The sequence below is a fragment of the Choristoneura fumiferana genome, chromosome 23 (assembly GCF_025370935.1).
Source record: "Choristoneura fumiferana chromosome 23, NRCan_CFum_1, whole genome shotgun sequence".
In the NCBI taxonomy this organism is placed as follows: Eukaryota; Metazoa; Arthropoda; class Insecta; order Lepidoptera; family Tortricidae; genus Choristoneura; species Choristoneura fumiferana.
This window is the reverse complement of record NC_133494.1, coordinates 356,897-369,669: the sequence shown is the minus strand read 5'-3', so window position 1 is coordinate 369,669 and position 12,773 is coordinate 356,897. Positions and strand designations below refer to the sequence as shown.

The 12,773-nt window shown below is 42.3% G+C and overlaps 1 protein-coding gene across 1 annotated transcript; it reads right to left on the bottom strand.

Moving 5' to 3' along the window:
* Window positions 1-7,804: 7,804 nt before the first annotated feature.
* LOC141440937 (uncharacterized) lies at window positions 7,805-12,308 on the bottom strand. The gene is made up of 3 exons (XM_074105530.1): window positions 12,075-12,308; window positions 9,412-9,618; window positions 7,805-8,619 (listed from the first exon to the last, which is right to left on the bottom strand). Exons 2-3 carry the CDS (start codon window positions 9,575-9,577, stop codon window positions 8,039-8,041), a joined length of 747 nt encoding a protein of 248 aa, XP_073961631.1. The 5' UTR covers window positions 9,578-9,618; window positions 12,075-12,308; the 3' UTR covers window positions 7,805-8,038.
* Between the last annotated feature and the right edge of the window lie 465 nt (window positions 12,309-12,773).

Below are 12,773 nucleotides of genomic sequence, written 5' to 3'. Positions count from 1 at the left end.
AATTTGAACTTTCTAGGTCATCTGAAACTTGATTAGAGTTTTGATCTATAGGTGAGTCGCAGTGATAAATATGTCGATTTTTGGATGTTAATTAAATAACCAATTGAGGTGTGTTTATGAAATTTGGAGCACATACTCCTATGTATCTCACAAGTCTCAATAAGCTAGCCAAATTTGATTGAGTGTCAAGTGTGATTTGAGTTTTTGAGTTATGAGGGGGTCAAAAGTGGCTCCAAATGGTTCGGGTAAAATTACACACGGTGCTGCTCGCCAGTTCTATTAGCTTGAACTTGGCTTCGCGTGACTAGAAACTGCGCACGATCGACAAGGACAACATACACGACACAGCTAGGTATCGCCGTAAAAACCTATAGGAAAATCTCGTTTTAACACCTCAAAAAAGTACCCCAATGATAGGCGTTTTATTTTGCAGTACGATCTAAAAGGAGAAGATTGTTCTGCAATCAAGCTTGGCTGCTTTGTCGCTCCCAAGATTGTTGGATCTAAAGTACGCGTCTACTTAATGTTCAAGAAAACAATATGGCCATGATGAGCTTACCTATCTTTTCAATTTACTACCTCTGTCCCTGTTTCCTTTTCCCTTTTTTCACTCATTCCGCTCCCCGCCTGTAATCTCGGCGAGCCGAAAATATCACCGCATTGCCTCGACGTAAAGGACAATTTATAATACGCGTCACATTTTCCAAAACCACTCCGATAATAGCACGCATGGCATTCCGGCCTTTATTACGGTGCTGTAAACCTGATTTTCATGGAGCACAACAAGCTATAGATTATAAAAATTGGTTAAGCAAAATGCCCATAACGACCCCGTCAAGCAGACTTAAATCGGTGCGTACATTAACCAATGCTATCTGAACCTATAGCGCCACTCAACTTGATACTTATTACAGCTCAGGTTATAATGGTTCCTTCAGATCAAGCCAGTGTGAGTAAGACTCTGGTTTCGTCAGCACTTAGTGGTTTCGGGGTCCTAGAGGCACTGGTTCAGGATTTTTGTTGTGTTATCGGCTGCAGCATGCAGTTACGGCGACGGGATTTCGCGAGCATTAACCTCAGCCCGAGATAAGCCTCAACCGACTGCACCTAACGGGGGGTAATGGTTTCGCTGGTAATTTCACGCGATTTCATAACCGCCATTTTGTTTTTCATCCCGTTTATGGAATCACGTACAGCGTTCAACAAAAACATGTAAACCGCAAGCAATTTCCAACAAAAGAGTAAAGCTGGGCTGGACGTTGAATGGGAGATGTATTTAGCTGGGAATTAGAGAGCGCGGTATGATTGCGACTACAAAGGGTATTGTGGCGGCAGTCACGCTTGCCTGGCGGCGGAACTGCGGAGCACCGAAATGTACAATACCTAGTTTAATAGGAATAAGTTAAGTATGCTAATGAATGGTAAGTGTATTCCAGAGAATTTCGCATTTAATATTTTGTGCACCGCACTGAATTACATACCCGTAGGAGTTTACATTTTTAGGGTTACGTATCCGAAGGGTGCACAAACGGAACTCTATTAATGTCGCTACGCCGTCCGTTCTTCGATCTGCCGCAGGGCTGTATGCTTAGACAAAGAAGTCCAAGCTGTATGTCAAAAGTCGTAATAGAAAAGCAGTCAAAATGTCTTAATAACTATCACCGCTACAACAAGAAATAATGAAAAAAATCCTTAAATAGAATCACGTTTGACCAGTTTTTAGGGTCCCGTAGACCCAAACGGAACCCTTATAGTTTCGCCATGTCCGTCTGTTTGTCCGTCTATCTGTCTGCCTGTCATGTTTATGAATTTCAGATAGAGGCCGTATTATCTAACGCGCAAACGCTGGCAGCCATGTTTCTATCCTCATCCGTGTGACAGAGAGAAGTGATGACAACGATTGTAATATTTCGTTGAGTTTCTTGCCGGATTCTTCTCAACAGAGGTTTTTCCGAATTGCGGTTGGGGACGCTTCAACGGGCTATAATAAAAAACCGGCCAAGAGCGTGTCGGACACGCCCAAAATAGGGTTCCATAGCTATTACGAAAAAATTAAGTAATATTTTTCTAAGGAATCTTCCAAGTTTAGGTATATTTTATACCTTAGGCTGCTATTTACTCATAAACTACCTACTAATAATTCTCAAGCAAACTTAGCCGTTATATTTTTCCTTGAAGGTTTGATACTTACTACCATCCTGATTTTTTTCAAATTTTTCCACACCGCTCTAGATTTTAGAGGGGTGGGGACGCTCGATTTTAATGAAAATTTGCACTTTAAAGTTGAATATTTCGCAAAAAAATCACTGAATCGAAAAATCGTCTTAGCAACCTCCTAATGGTTTTAAAAGACCTATCCATTAATACCCCACACTATAGGGTTGGATGAGAAAAAAAAATCATCCCCACTTTACGTCAATGGGGGACCCTAAAAAAAGGTACCCTAAAAAGACAGACATGGCGAAACTATAAGGGTTCCGTTTTTGCCATTTTGGCTCCGGAACCCTAAAAAGCGGTTCTCTTAAATTGAATAAAGATATTTTGACTGACTTTGTTAAGCCTGAGCCTGTATCTCCTGTCCATGGGCTATTCGTTTAAACTATAACGCCACGAGCTCGCAACATGTCCCGCACCAATTACCCGTTCCCGCTTGCCGCGTAACTTCATTACTAGTCGCATTACAGGCGCCGGCGCAACCTCTATGCCACCGGCGGAAGGCGCACAATGGCCTGGCAGGGGCGGCAGGGCTTATGCATACATTAATAGAGATGGGTTGTAATATGCATGCATAGGAAGCGAAATGTTTTGTAGCAAATTGAGTGAGACATGTTTGCAAGTGGGGTAGGGCGTTTGTAGTGCGCCTGGGGCTCTAATGGGAACATTTGTAACTTACCCTTTTGGTCCACGATCGACTTATTCTATATATAAATGTTGACTGGATCGTTGTGGTTAGAGAACCTGGCTAAAAAGCTTGTGGTCTCAGGTTCGATCTTTGTGTGAATAAAACGAATGTTTTGCTCAAGACATGAGTCTTGGATGATTCGAAACTTCGCACTGCTACTGAATTTCTTAGAACGTATGTGCAGGTTTCTTTCAATCGCAAGTAAAGCTCATGGCAAATGTCAAATTTAATTTCACACCTTCTGCTTAAGAGGTCATGGTCAAACCACTAGACTACCAGGACTCGAAATGAAGTTTACGGACAAAATTTTGGGAATTCCAATGGCAATTCAGTAAAATCCTTTATACAATAGAATAAGTCATAGCTGGATCTTAAAATAAACTCGTGCGAACCATAAACATTTCAAAGAAGCAAGCAATCAAGCAAGCATGCAAGTGAGCATGTCATTTTGCAAGAAATATCTGCGCAAACAAGCCTGCATTCAATCATGCAAGCAAGCATACCGGCGAGCATGCAAGCAAGCATGCTAACAACAGATCAAGCAAGCATACTCTCAAATGTGAGAGCAATAATGCAAGCAAGCAGAGTTAGTAAGCCAGTGTGGTGGTAGTGTAAATCAGTTATTTAGTTTCAATTTTTATTTCTTATAGCCGTTACCCGCGTAGAATTCGGTTGTCGCTATCCCGCGGGGACTCAAACTATGTGCTGTGCATACCGAATTTCATCTCTGAGTTAAGTTAAGAAGAAGAATTAGGTTAAGACGTAATGAAGTAACAAGGAAACAAACAGACTAAAATTGGTTTTTTGAAATCTTTTTGTATTTTTTTTTCAATTCCAAATTTTTACTTTTACGGTCATCCGTAAAACCAAAATGAAAATACAAACTGAAATATAGATGACAGAAAAAACAATCAGTGGTGTAGCGGTATAGCACGCGGTACGGATTACCGAGGACCTGGTCGATTCCAGTGATGGTCTTATTTTTCTGTTTTTTCTGTGCATCTATATTTCAGTTTGTATTTTCAACAAACAGACTTACAAACTTTCGCATTTATAATATCATTGGGATTGCTATTATCTTGTTTATATGAAGTCCGTGACTATTATAAACATGTAGACCTACTATATCTATAAAAGCACTCAAGTTCGTTCTACACCAACGATGTTAAGCATTTAATTTCCGACAAACACAAGTAAACCGTATTCGTCTTTTGGCTCAGAAAGTTTTAAATTTAATAAAGCATTGTATCCAGTGGAATTGCGCGGCTGCGGGGAGCGGCGATATTAATGACAGGCAAATTTAATAACCGACTGACAAATGTGGCGCGGCGCGGGCGCATCCGCGCTGCTCGCCCGCGCGCTGGACTGGCGAGTCGCTGGCCTTCCCCGCACCTCAAGGAGTTACTACGAAATTCGAAGTTCGTATCGTGCCGTCCCTCTCACAGCGTCAGCGAGACGGCAAGGTATGAAGTTCGAATTTTGCACTTCGTATTAGTAGTTTAGTACCTATAGTGTGGGAGTTAGTTCCAGAAGACAAACAGCAGAAATATTATTTTACAATTTTTATTACTCAATAGTAATACCATCAGCGTTACACCTTATTTTTTACGTCTGCACTGTTTAACTGCCCGTCCAGTAATGATCTTTTCTCCGATTCTCCCTCCCAACTACTACTCGGTAGTCGTTAAAATGGCGCGCTATGGTTTTAGTCAAACAACTGCTATACTCATGACTTCCGAGAGATAATTGAGTGGTTTACACTATTAATTGACGTAATATTATATAATTTGTCTAACAATATAATATCAGTATTTTATAATAAGATTAAGATATTAATCCTTTAAGTAATTATTGACAAACATCCAATTATGGCTATAAAACAAATACAGATGGCGCTATGCGCTAACAACCAAAATTACTGTATTTTTTTTGGAATCGCAATCGTTTTCATCACTTCTTTCTATCACACGGTATGAGATGAGGGTAGAAAGAGATGGTGAATGGGATCGCGAACGTCAGTGCATTAGACAACGCGGCCTCTGGCTCCTGAACCACAAAAAATGCAAATGCTTCAAATCAGCTAAATTTTTCACATATAAAAAAGTGACAATTACTTATGTGGGATTAAGACTTAAGGAAAAATGCTTAACGAACGTTATATTATTTAATACGACGAGAGTCAAGAGGGACGGTACAAACTTCGATTTTCGAATTTCGTAGTAGCCCTGTAAATAACCGTTAGGTGAGAAAAGTCTCGAGTGGCGACCACGAACCAGAAGACGTAGCGTTGGTAGCTTAGGCCTCCCACAGGTGAACTGACGACATCGCGAGAGTTGCGGGCAACCGGTGCATGTAAGTGGCGAGTTGTCATTCACTATAGAGGCCTTTGTACAACAGTAGATGACTTCTGGCTGACGATGAATAAGTTGTCTACTCGACTGCAATCTGGACAAAGTTGTCCTGAGCCAAAAGATTTTATAACTGGCAGGCTTGCTGGTCGAGCCAGCTCGCCCGTCGCAACGCGGCGCCGCCGAGCGCGCGCCTGCGGGTGAAATGAAACAACCTCGTAAATAACAGCAGATTACCGCCCAAACTCTAATAAATAGTTAAGCACTAAATAAAACACACTGAGGAACGATGCCAGGATTCTTAATCCTACTTTGCTTGATTAAAAATAAAAATTCAAAATTTCGTTAAATAAGAATATTGCTAATAAAAACAAATATAAATTACATTTATCATTGTATTATTTATTGTATCAGTGGCGTGGAATGAACAATTTACAGGTACAAACTTTGCCATACTAGCCATCACTGACGACATGAAAAGAAATGTAGATAATTTAGGTATTACACAAATATCTTCAGCATCCTCAATAATACTTTAATTTTAACAATATCTATCGACGGTATTCAAAACTTTACCTGTCATTGTGACTTGTTGCTAAAGATAGAAATTGATGAATGTATGATTAAGCCTTTTATTTAGACAAGCCGAAAGCGTACATATTGTTGAACGGAACTGTCGGTGCCGTAACCGCTTTTAGAATTAAGAATACGACCCATCTCTTCCCGTGAGCGTCGTTGCTCTCTATTGCCAACTGCGAACTCCGGATTGCAGCACTCCGGTGACTAGTATAATAAAAGTAATCCGTGCTCCGGTGTGGAAAGCTATAGGAAACCATCACACTTATTTTCCCAAGAAAATCGTCATGAAGATTCACTCAAAGAGTGTAGTGATTAAGAGAAACAAGCTGTGAGTAAAAAGCAGCCGTTTTAATATTACAGATGGAAAACAATGGCCATCGCAAAAAAACGCAACCGGAAAACGTCGTATAGAGATTTATTTAAATACTTAGGGGCCCTTTCATCACCCATTGATTAGTTTTATTTGACGGATATATGGGATGCCGTCTCTGTTTATTCACACAAAAACAACAGAGACGGCATTACATTTATCCGTCAAATAAATTTGGGGGTTGGTGTTGTTTCGGCGGACGCAGTCATGTTCAGCAGGGCTACTACGAAACTCGAAGCTCGAAGTTCGTGTCGTGCGGTCCCTCTGACACTTATGCTATTCAATACGAGAGCGAGAGGGACGGTACGATACGAACTTCGAGTTTCGTAGTAGCCCTGCAGACGTGGGCAGCGTCGGCAGTTCCCGGGATCCCGGGTGTCGGTCGAGGAAACGATTTCACAAAAGCTATCGTTATTTTTGCGTCCCCTTTTTTAAAAAGTTAGTGTACATGTATGTTTTTATTCTTTAGATGCTTACACTGTAGCGTAGCAAATACGGAAATATCAATATACAATACAAGTAGATCGCTCTCGAAGTTCAGAAAATTGTCGTAATGATTTTTGAATTAATTTTTTAGGTTTTCCCTTTAATATTTTATTTAAACATTCCGTAACGACATTGAAAAAGAAAAACAGAATCTTCACACTTAATTGTAGATAGTGTGCGAATCGAACAATCAAATAAATAAAATCAGAAAATAAATTTTATCGATAGTGAGTGATCAATCTATTGGAAACAGCGCCATCTCTTCTGGTTGTACAGTATTATATGCTCTATAATGTGGCTTTATCGTACACACAAGCATTTTCACACAGTACGGTGCTTGACGGAGGTGGACTATTGTAATTAAATGTAGTCTTTGTTTCCTGAGATCCAAGTACTTATCTACTTAAATTCCAAATTTGACTTAAGTACTTCCATTTTAGCCTGAAAACGTAACAAACAAACAAATATTTGCATTTTTTATGTTAGTAGGATAACGATATTGTATGACATGAGAGCAAACTGCTTCTTTAAATTCTTCGTTTCATTAATTACAGACATGACATGTCGTCAACATAAATCAGCCCGTGATCAAAACAAGCTGCGTGTGAGTGGTCGGCGGGTGACGTGCGCGGCCATCTTGCCAAAACTAAACGGCGGCTCGACAGACAAAAGCATTTCATTATAATTTGAAAGGTAATGAAGCGGCGGCGTGAGAGTAGGCCTAACTAATGAAGTCGGTCGGTGACCTCCGGTACTGGGAACTGACGAGGAAGTTTATACTGCTATGTTTCAATAACAATTATACCTATTGTAAAATAAGACCAGACTCCAGTAACTTGGACAAGTGGAAAGATTGGGAGAGGATCGGGCCGTAAAAAGAGCTATTTGGGAGGACCCAGTGGACGTTGATCGGTTGTTTGTCCGAGGTACCTACCAACCAAGCGCTGGAAGGACCTAAGATCGTAAAGCATGGTGTAGTCTGGTGTTGGAGCCCGAGACCATTTCGAGTCACTGTACCCAGATAGTAGAAACAGTAGTACCTTGTCTAGTTAAGCTAAGCAATAACTTTCAGATGATATCACCGATATTACGCAAGTAGGACTTTAAATAATCAACATATAGGATATACCTGTTTATTATCAGTAATATGTTTGAGTAGTTGCACAGTTGACAATGCTAAACACTAAATTATGTACAAATCGCATTTGTATATTAGAAGCATAATTACATTTAAATGGAACTGAAAACCTCAGGGCTGACTTGGTCCGTGGCAAGCACACTTCTTGTCCTTAAAACACGACAGCGCGTACTCCAGGGCTTAGAGAACTTTATACCGAAACATGCATTATTTAACTACGGCAGGGGGTTGACATCCGTCGGCCACCCGCCGCCCTCCAGCAGCCCTTTCATTTCGTACTTGTGCACGACCGCGAAGATTTCCGCTTTCGCCAGGCTCAGGTGCACCGGATTCATGGCCTTCAGGGTCGGAGACAGTCCCGCCAGGAACGCGTCCACCGGGTCCATCGAAACCCGATGGAGGGGCAACGAAAGCGTAGGACTCACAGATTCTTTCTTCTCGAGATATTCGCAATCTATCGTCGATCCTTGTTGTTCTGATTCTACGACGCTTTTAATTTCTTTTATAATTGGAAAGACTGGTTTAACCGTTTCATGAGTCTCTTCGGTTAATAGGTCATCATGCTCACTGATTTCATCATCTTCGAAGTCCTCTTTTATGTTCTCAGCCGTTCCGTCTTCGTCTTCATCTTCCGCGCTCTCGTTCAGGTCTTTGCACCTGAAGAACTTGTTCATGAAGACGAGCATGTGTCTGTACTTGTAGCAATGCGCGTGCGCCGGGCGGCCGGAGGCGCGCCGCATCAGCGACTTGCGGTAGTTGTCGCGGATGTTGTTCCATCGGGCCTTGCACGCCGACGCTGCAAAAAGGACAATCCTGTGGTAATTAGGTAAGCTAGCGATCTAACGGTAAGTAGTGTAATTTTATGTAGTCGTAAGATCCTCAGTAGTGTTTCCTAATCTATTGGTATGTCAACAGTCAACAGACGGGAGCCTGGGTTGGCTTTCAAGCATGCACGCTATCAATCCAAACAATCAAACCAAATGCCAATATCAATGAGCACATACGCTCCATTCGCCCTTTTTATCTTTGCTTTGCCAACTCTCTGATATAGGTCCTATCAGTGGCTTCGGTTTCACTCGTATTTCCGCCACCGTGTAGATCAGCCCTTTCGGCAAGTCAGTAATTTCCTGCTGGACGCCGAAATATGCTTGTTTCGCTTTGGCGCGTATTTGTAAACAGTGGCGCCCGCGCCGTGTCAACAGACGGCCTGTTGTGGCTGCGGCGTGTTTGCTGACAGCGTTAGTCATTCGTCCACACATTACGTTACTTTACTCACATCAGGTTGTACCTGTGTACTTTGACAAAATAACCTAGTTTAGTTAGCTACTATCCATTAGTTGTGTATTGAAGACTGTTATCTATGCTACAGGATGTACCGAAAACACCTTTATGCATGCATCATCATGATCATAAAGCGTCCAATGGTAGCGCCAATTCACAGAGTCGGCGAAAAATAATGCTACCGTTTATGCTTCTTTGAGCGTACTGTTTTTTTGCGCGATACAATCCAGAATACTTACTAAAAAGTAGGTTAATATTTTTATTCACAGATGTCGTGTTCCTAGCCGTAAAAAAGTAGTCAACGTACCGCTAGCGTCGAGCTCGTTTCCCATCTCCCTCCAGACTTCAAACTTGGCGCGGCCGTCGGAGTACCGCGGGTGCGCAGGGTCGTAGAGCAGGCGGCGCGCGCGCACGGCCGCGATCAGCCGCGCGTCGGCGTCCGGCTGCAGATGCCCGAGGGCGCCCAATGACATCGCGGGATCCAACAGGCGACACGGGTTCAACTTAGGTACTGCTGTAATCATAATATATTTAGACGACCAGATGGCCTAGTGGTTAGAGAACCTGACTACGAAGCTTGAGGTCCCGGGTTCGAATCCCGTGTCGGGGCAGATATTTGTATGAAAAATACGAATGTTTAATCTCGGGTCTTGGGTGTTTCCTATGTATTTAAGTATGTATCTATCTATAAGTATAATTATATTTATCCGTTGCTTGGTACCCATAACACAACCTTTGCTAAGCTTACTTTGGGACTTGGTCAATTGGTGTGATTTATTTATAGTGATAACAGGGTAATCTCACTTGATGTACTACCCTGATGATGCAAGAGAGGCCGACTGCTTAAAAAGTTGATATATAAAACATACAGTTTCTAACGGAACGCATTGAATTTATATCTTGAGAACTGCCTCGTGCCTCGAAAGAAAGGAAAAAAATGCTTATTCAGCATATAAACAGTAGGTTACATATAGGGTTGCTACACGTCAGGATTTGTCCGGACATGTCCGGATTTTTGACCCTTTGTCAGATTGCGGCTGGACTTGCCAAGTGTCCGGATTTTTGAACTCATTGAAAAAAAAACGTTTGTTTTCATGATACATTTATTAACTCCGTTTTTTATGAGTAAAATGATAAATTAAGTGGTAACTAATCAACAAAATCTGCGCAAGTCACAATTGTGTTTCTTGTGGGGCTCCAGTGGACGGTCTCGGCCACCATGGCCTCTCCTGCTCCTCGGGCGCCGGCCGCCTGTCCCGCCACGCCGCTCTCAACGACATTCTCAGAAGGGCGCTCGTTAGTGCCAACGTTCCCGCTGCTCTGGAGCCCCAGATTGTACGGAGCGATGGCAAGCGCCCTGACGGAATGTCGTTGATACCCTGGAAGACTGGCCGTGCGCTGGTGTGGGACGCTACCTGTACAGATACCCTGGCGGCGTCCTACCTACCAGCAACTACCAAATGTGCGGGGGCGGCGGCAGACGCCCGGGAACGCCTCAAGGTCACAAAATATAGCTGTCTCGGCGCCCAATATAATTTCTTTGCTTTCGGCGTCGAGACTCTAGGTCCTTGGGGTAAGGGTGCGCTGGAGCTACACAGGGAGCTCAGCAATAGGTTAAGGGAGGCAACAGGCAACCCTCGCGCCGGCAGCTTTCTCGCGCAAAGAATCTCAATCGCAGTTCAACGCGGGAATGCTGCCTGCGCGATGGGCACCATGCCAAGAGGCCCACCTCTCTTTTTTAATTAAAGATTTAGTTTTAGTTATTTTAATTTAATAGTAGTTTTAGTCTTATGGATATTTTGTATTTTCTTAATATTTTCTTAATAAAAACTTTCATCAACAAAATTAATAAGTAATACTTCTTTCAAAGCAACTTAATATAGGTTAAATCACAGCCAAGGAGATCTCAATAATATATAGCGAGCAGCTAGCGTAGTACTGCGTAATCTCTGTTACAACAAATATCAGGACTTTTAGGGTGAAGTCAGGATTTTTCATATGGCAACCCTAATTACATACATTAACTTAATGTATAAGCACCTACTTATTAATAGCCGAAAGGGCTGGCAGCTCAGCAATACTGAGGTACAGCCACAGCGCTGATTTTCAGCTGCAGCCAAAATATGGAAGTTAACGCTACTGAGGATCAATTTAATTTTCTGTATCCTCCTGAGGCCTCACGTACTTTATAAACAAACAATTAACACTAAGAATAACGGCCGAATGTACTTTATATAAAGTACAAATTGTTCATTGAATAACGGATTCTAAGATTTTTGAAATAATATCCAAAATGTCAACCACGCCTGGGTCACAAGTTTCAAAAAAAGTCAGGACTGTTTAACATTAATTGACAAAATCGAAAATACAAACTGAAATATAGATGCACAGAAAAACCAGAAAAATAAGACCAGCGCTGGGAATCGAACCCAGGTCCTCGGCATTCCGTGCCGTGTGCTATACCGCTACACCACCGCTGGACAACGATACAGACACGAATTTCTCCTATGCACCTCATATCTCAGCTTGTGTTGTTTCTTATTTAGCCACTTAAGCAGCGACACTAGCGACATCTCATCGAGAAACTTTTCGGCACTCCATCGGAACTAACCGCTCACCCGGACAAGAGATATCGTTATTAAGCAATCAAATTAATTAATAGACAAGTCAAAATCGGCAATAGCCGATAGAAAAAAAGCTTTATGTCCACGCAATAAGAACGAAAAAGACGACGCGTCGACAGCAGCAGGGCTACTACGAAACTCGAAAATCAAAGTTCGTGTCGTGCGGTCCCTCTGACACTTATACTATTTAATACGAGAGCGAGAGGAACCGCACGACACGAACTTCGATTTTCGGGCTACTACGTACAACATAATCTCTAATAATAAATGAGTAAACATACAATACAATTAAATGTAAATACCTAAGTAAACCAATATCATGACTCTTTTAGGTGTAGGTACCTACCTTATCTATGCGCGGTGCGTCCCAGTTTGACTTCAGTATATGCTTCAGTGCTATCGCTGCTAAACCTAACACAGCAGCTTGCTTAGATCTCAGTTTACTTGCGGGTTGATCAGCCTGTAGAAACACGTAGGCACCCCGAGGTCAGTGACAATGGAACCTCGTGCAATCGCCGCTCGTAATGTCAGTGGCCGTCAGTGAATCAGCATGGTGCACTCGTACGCAAGGCGCGGAGGCGCGCCGGACACTGACGCACGTCTGACGCGGCACTGAAGGGGCCTGAAGGGGGGGGGGGCATACGCACTGGCGCCGCGCGCACTATTGAACCGGGGCGATAGATTTCTTTACACCTTAAATTAAGGTCCTTTGTAATGTATGTTGATGACTTTTTTATGTGGTGGTTAATGACGATCTACTAGTATCGTAGTAAAATTATAAAAGTTAAAATTTGTATGTGTGTTTGTTACTTGTGGTATTCGGATATCGCGCGCTGTTCCCTCGGGAACTGCATTTTTCCGGGATAAATGTAGCCTATGTCACTTTCTGGCCCATAAACTATCTCTATGCCAAAATCCGTCGCTCCGTTTCGACATGAAAGAATATTTAATAATAAAGCTTCAACCGCTCTTGGGGTGTAATTTCAGTATTTTGCTATCCATTATTTGGGTATTCGATATCCATTAAATAATAATTCATCGACAT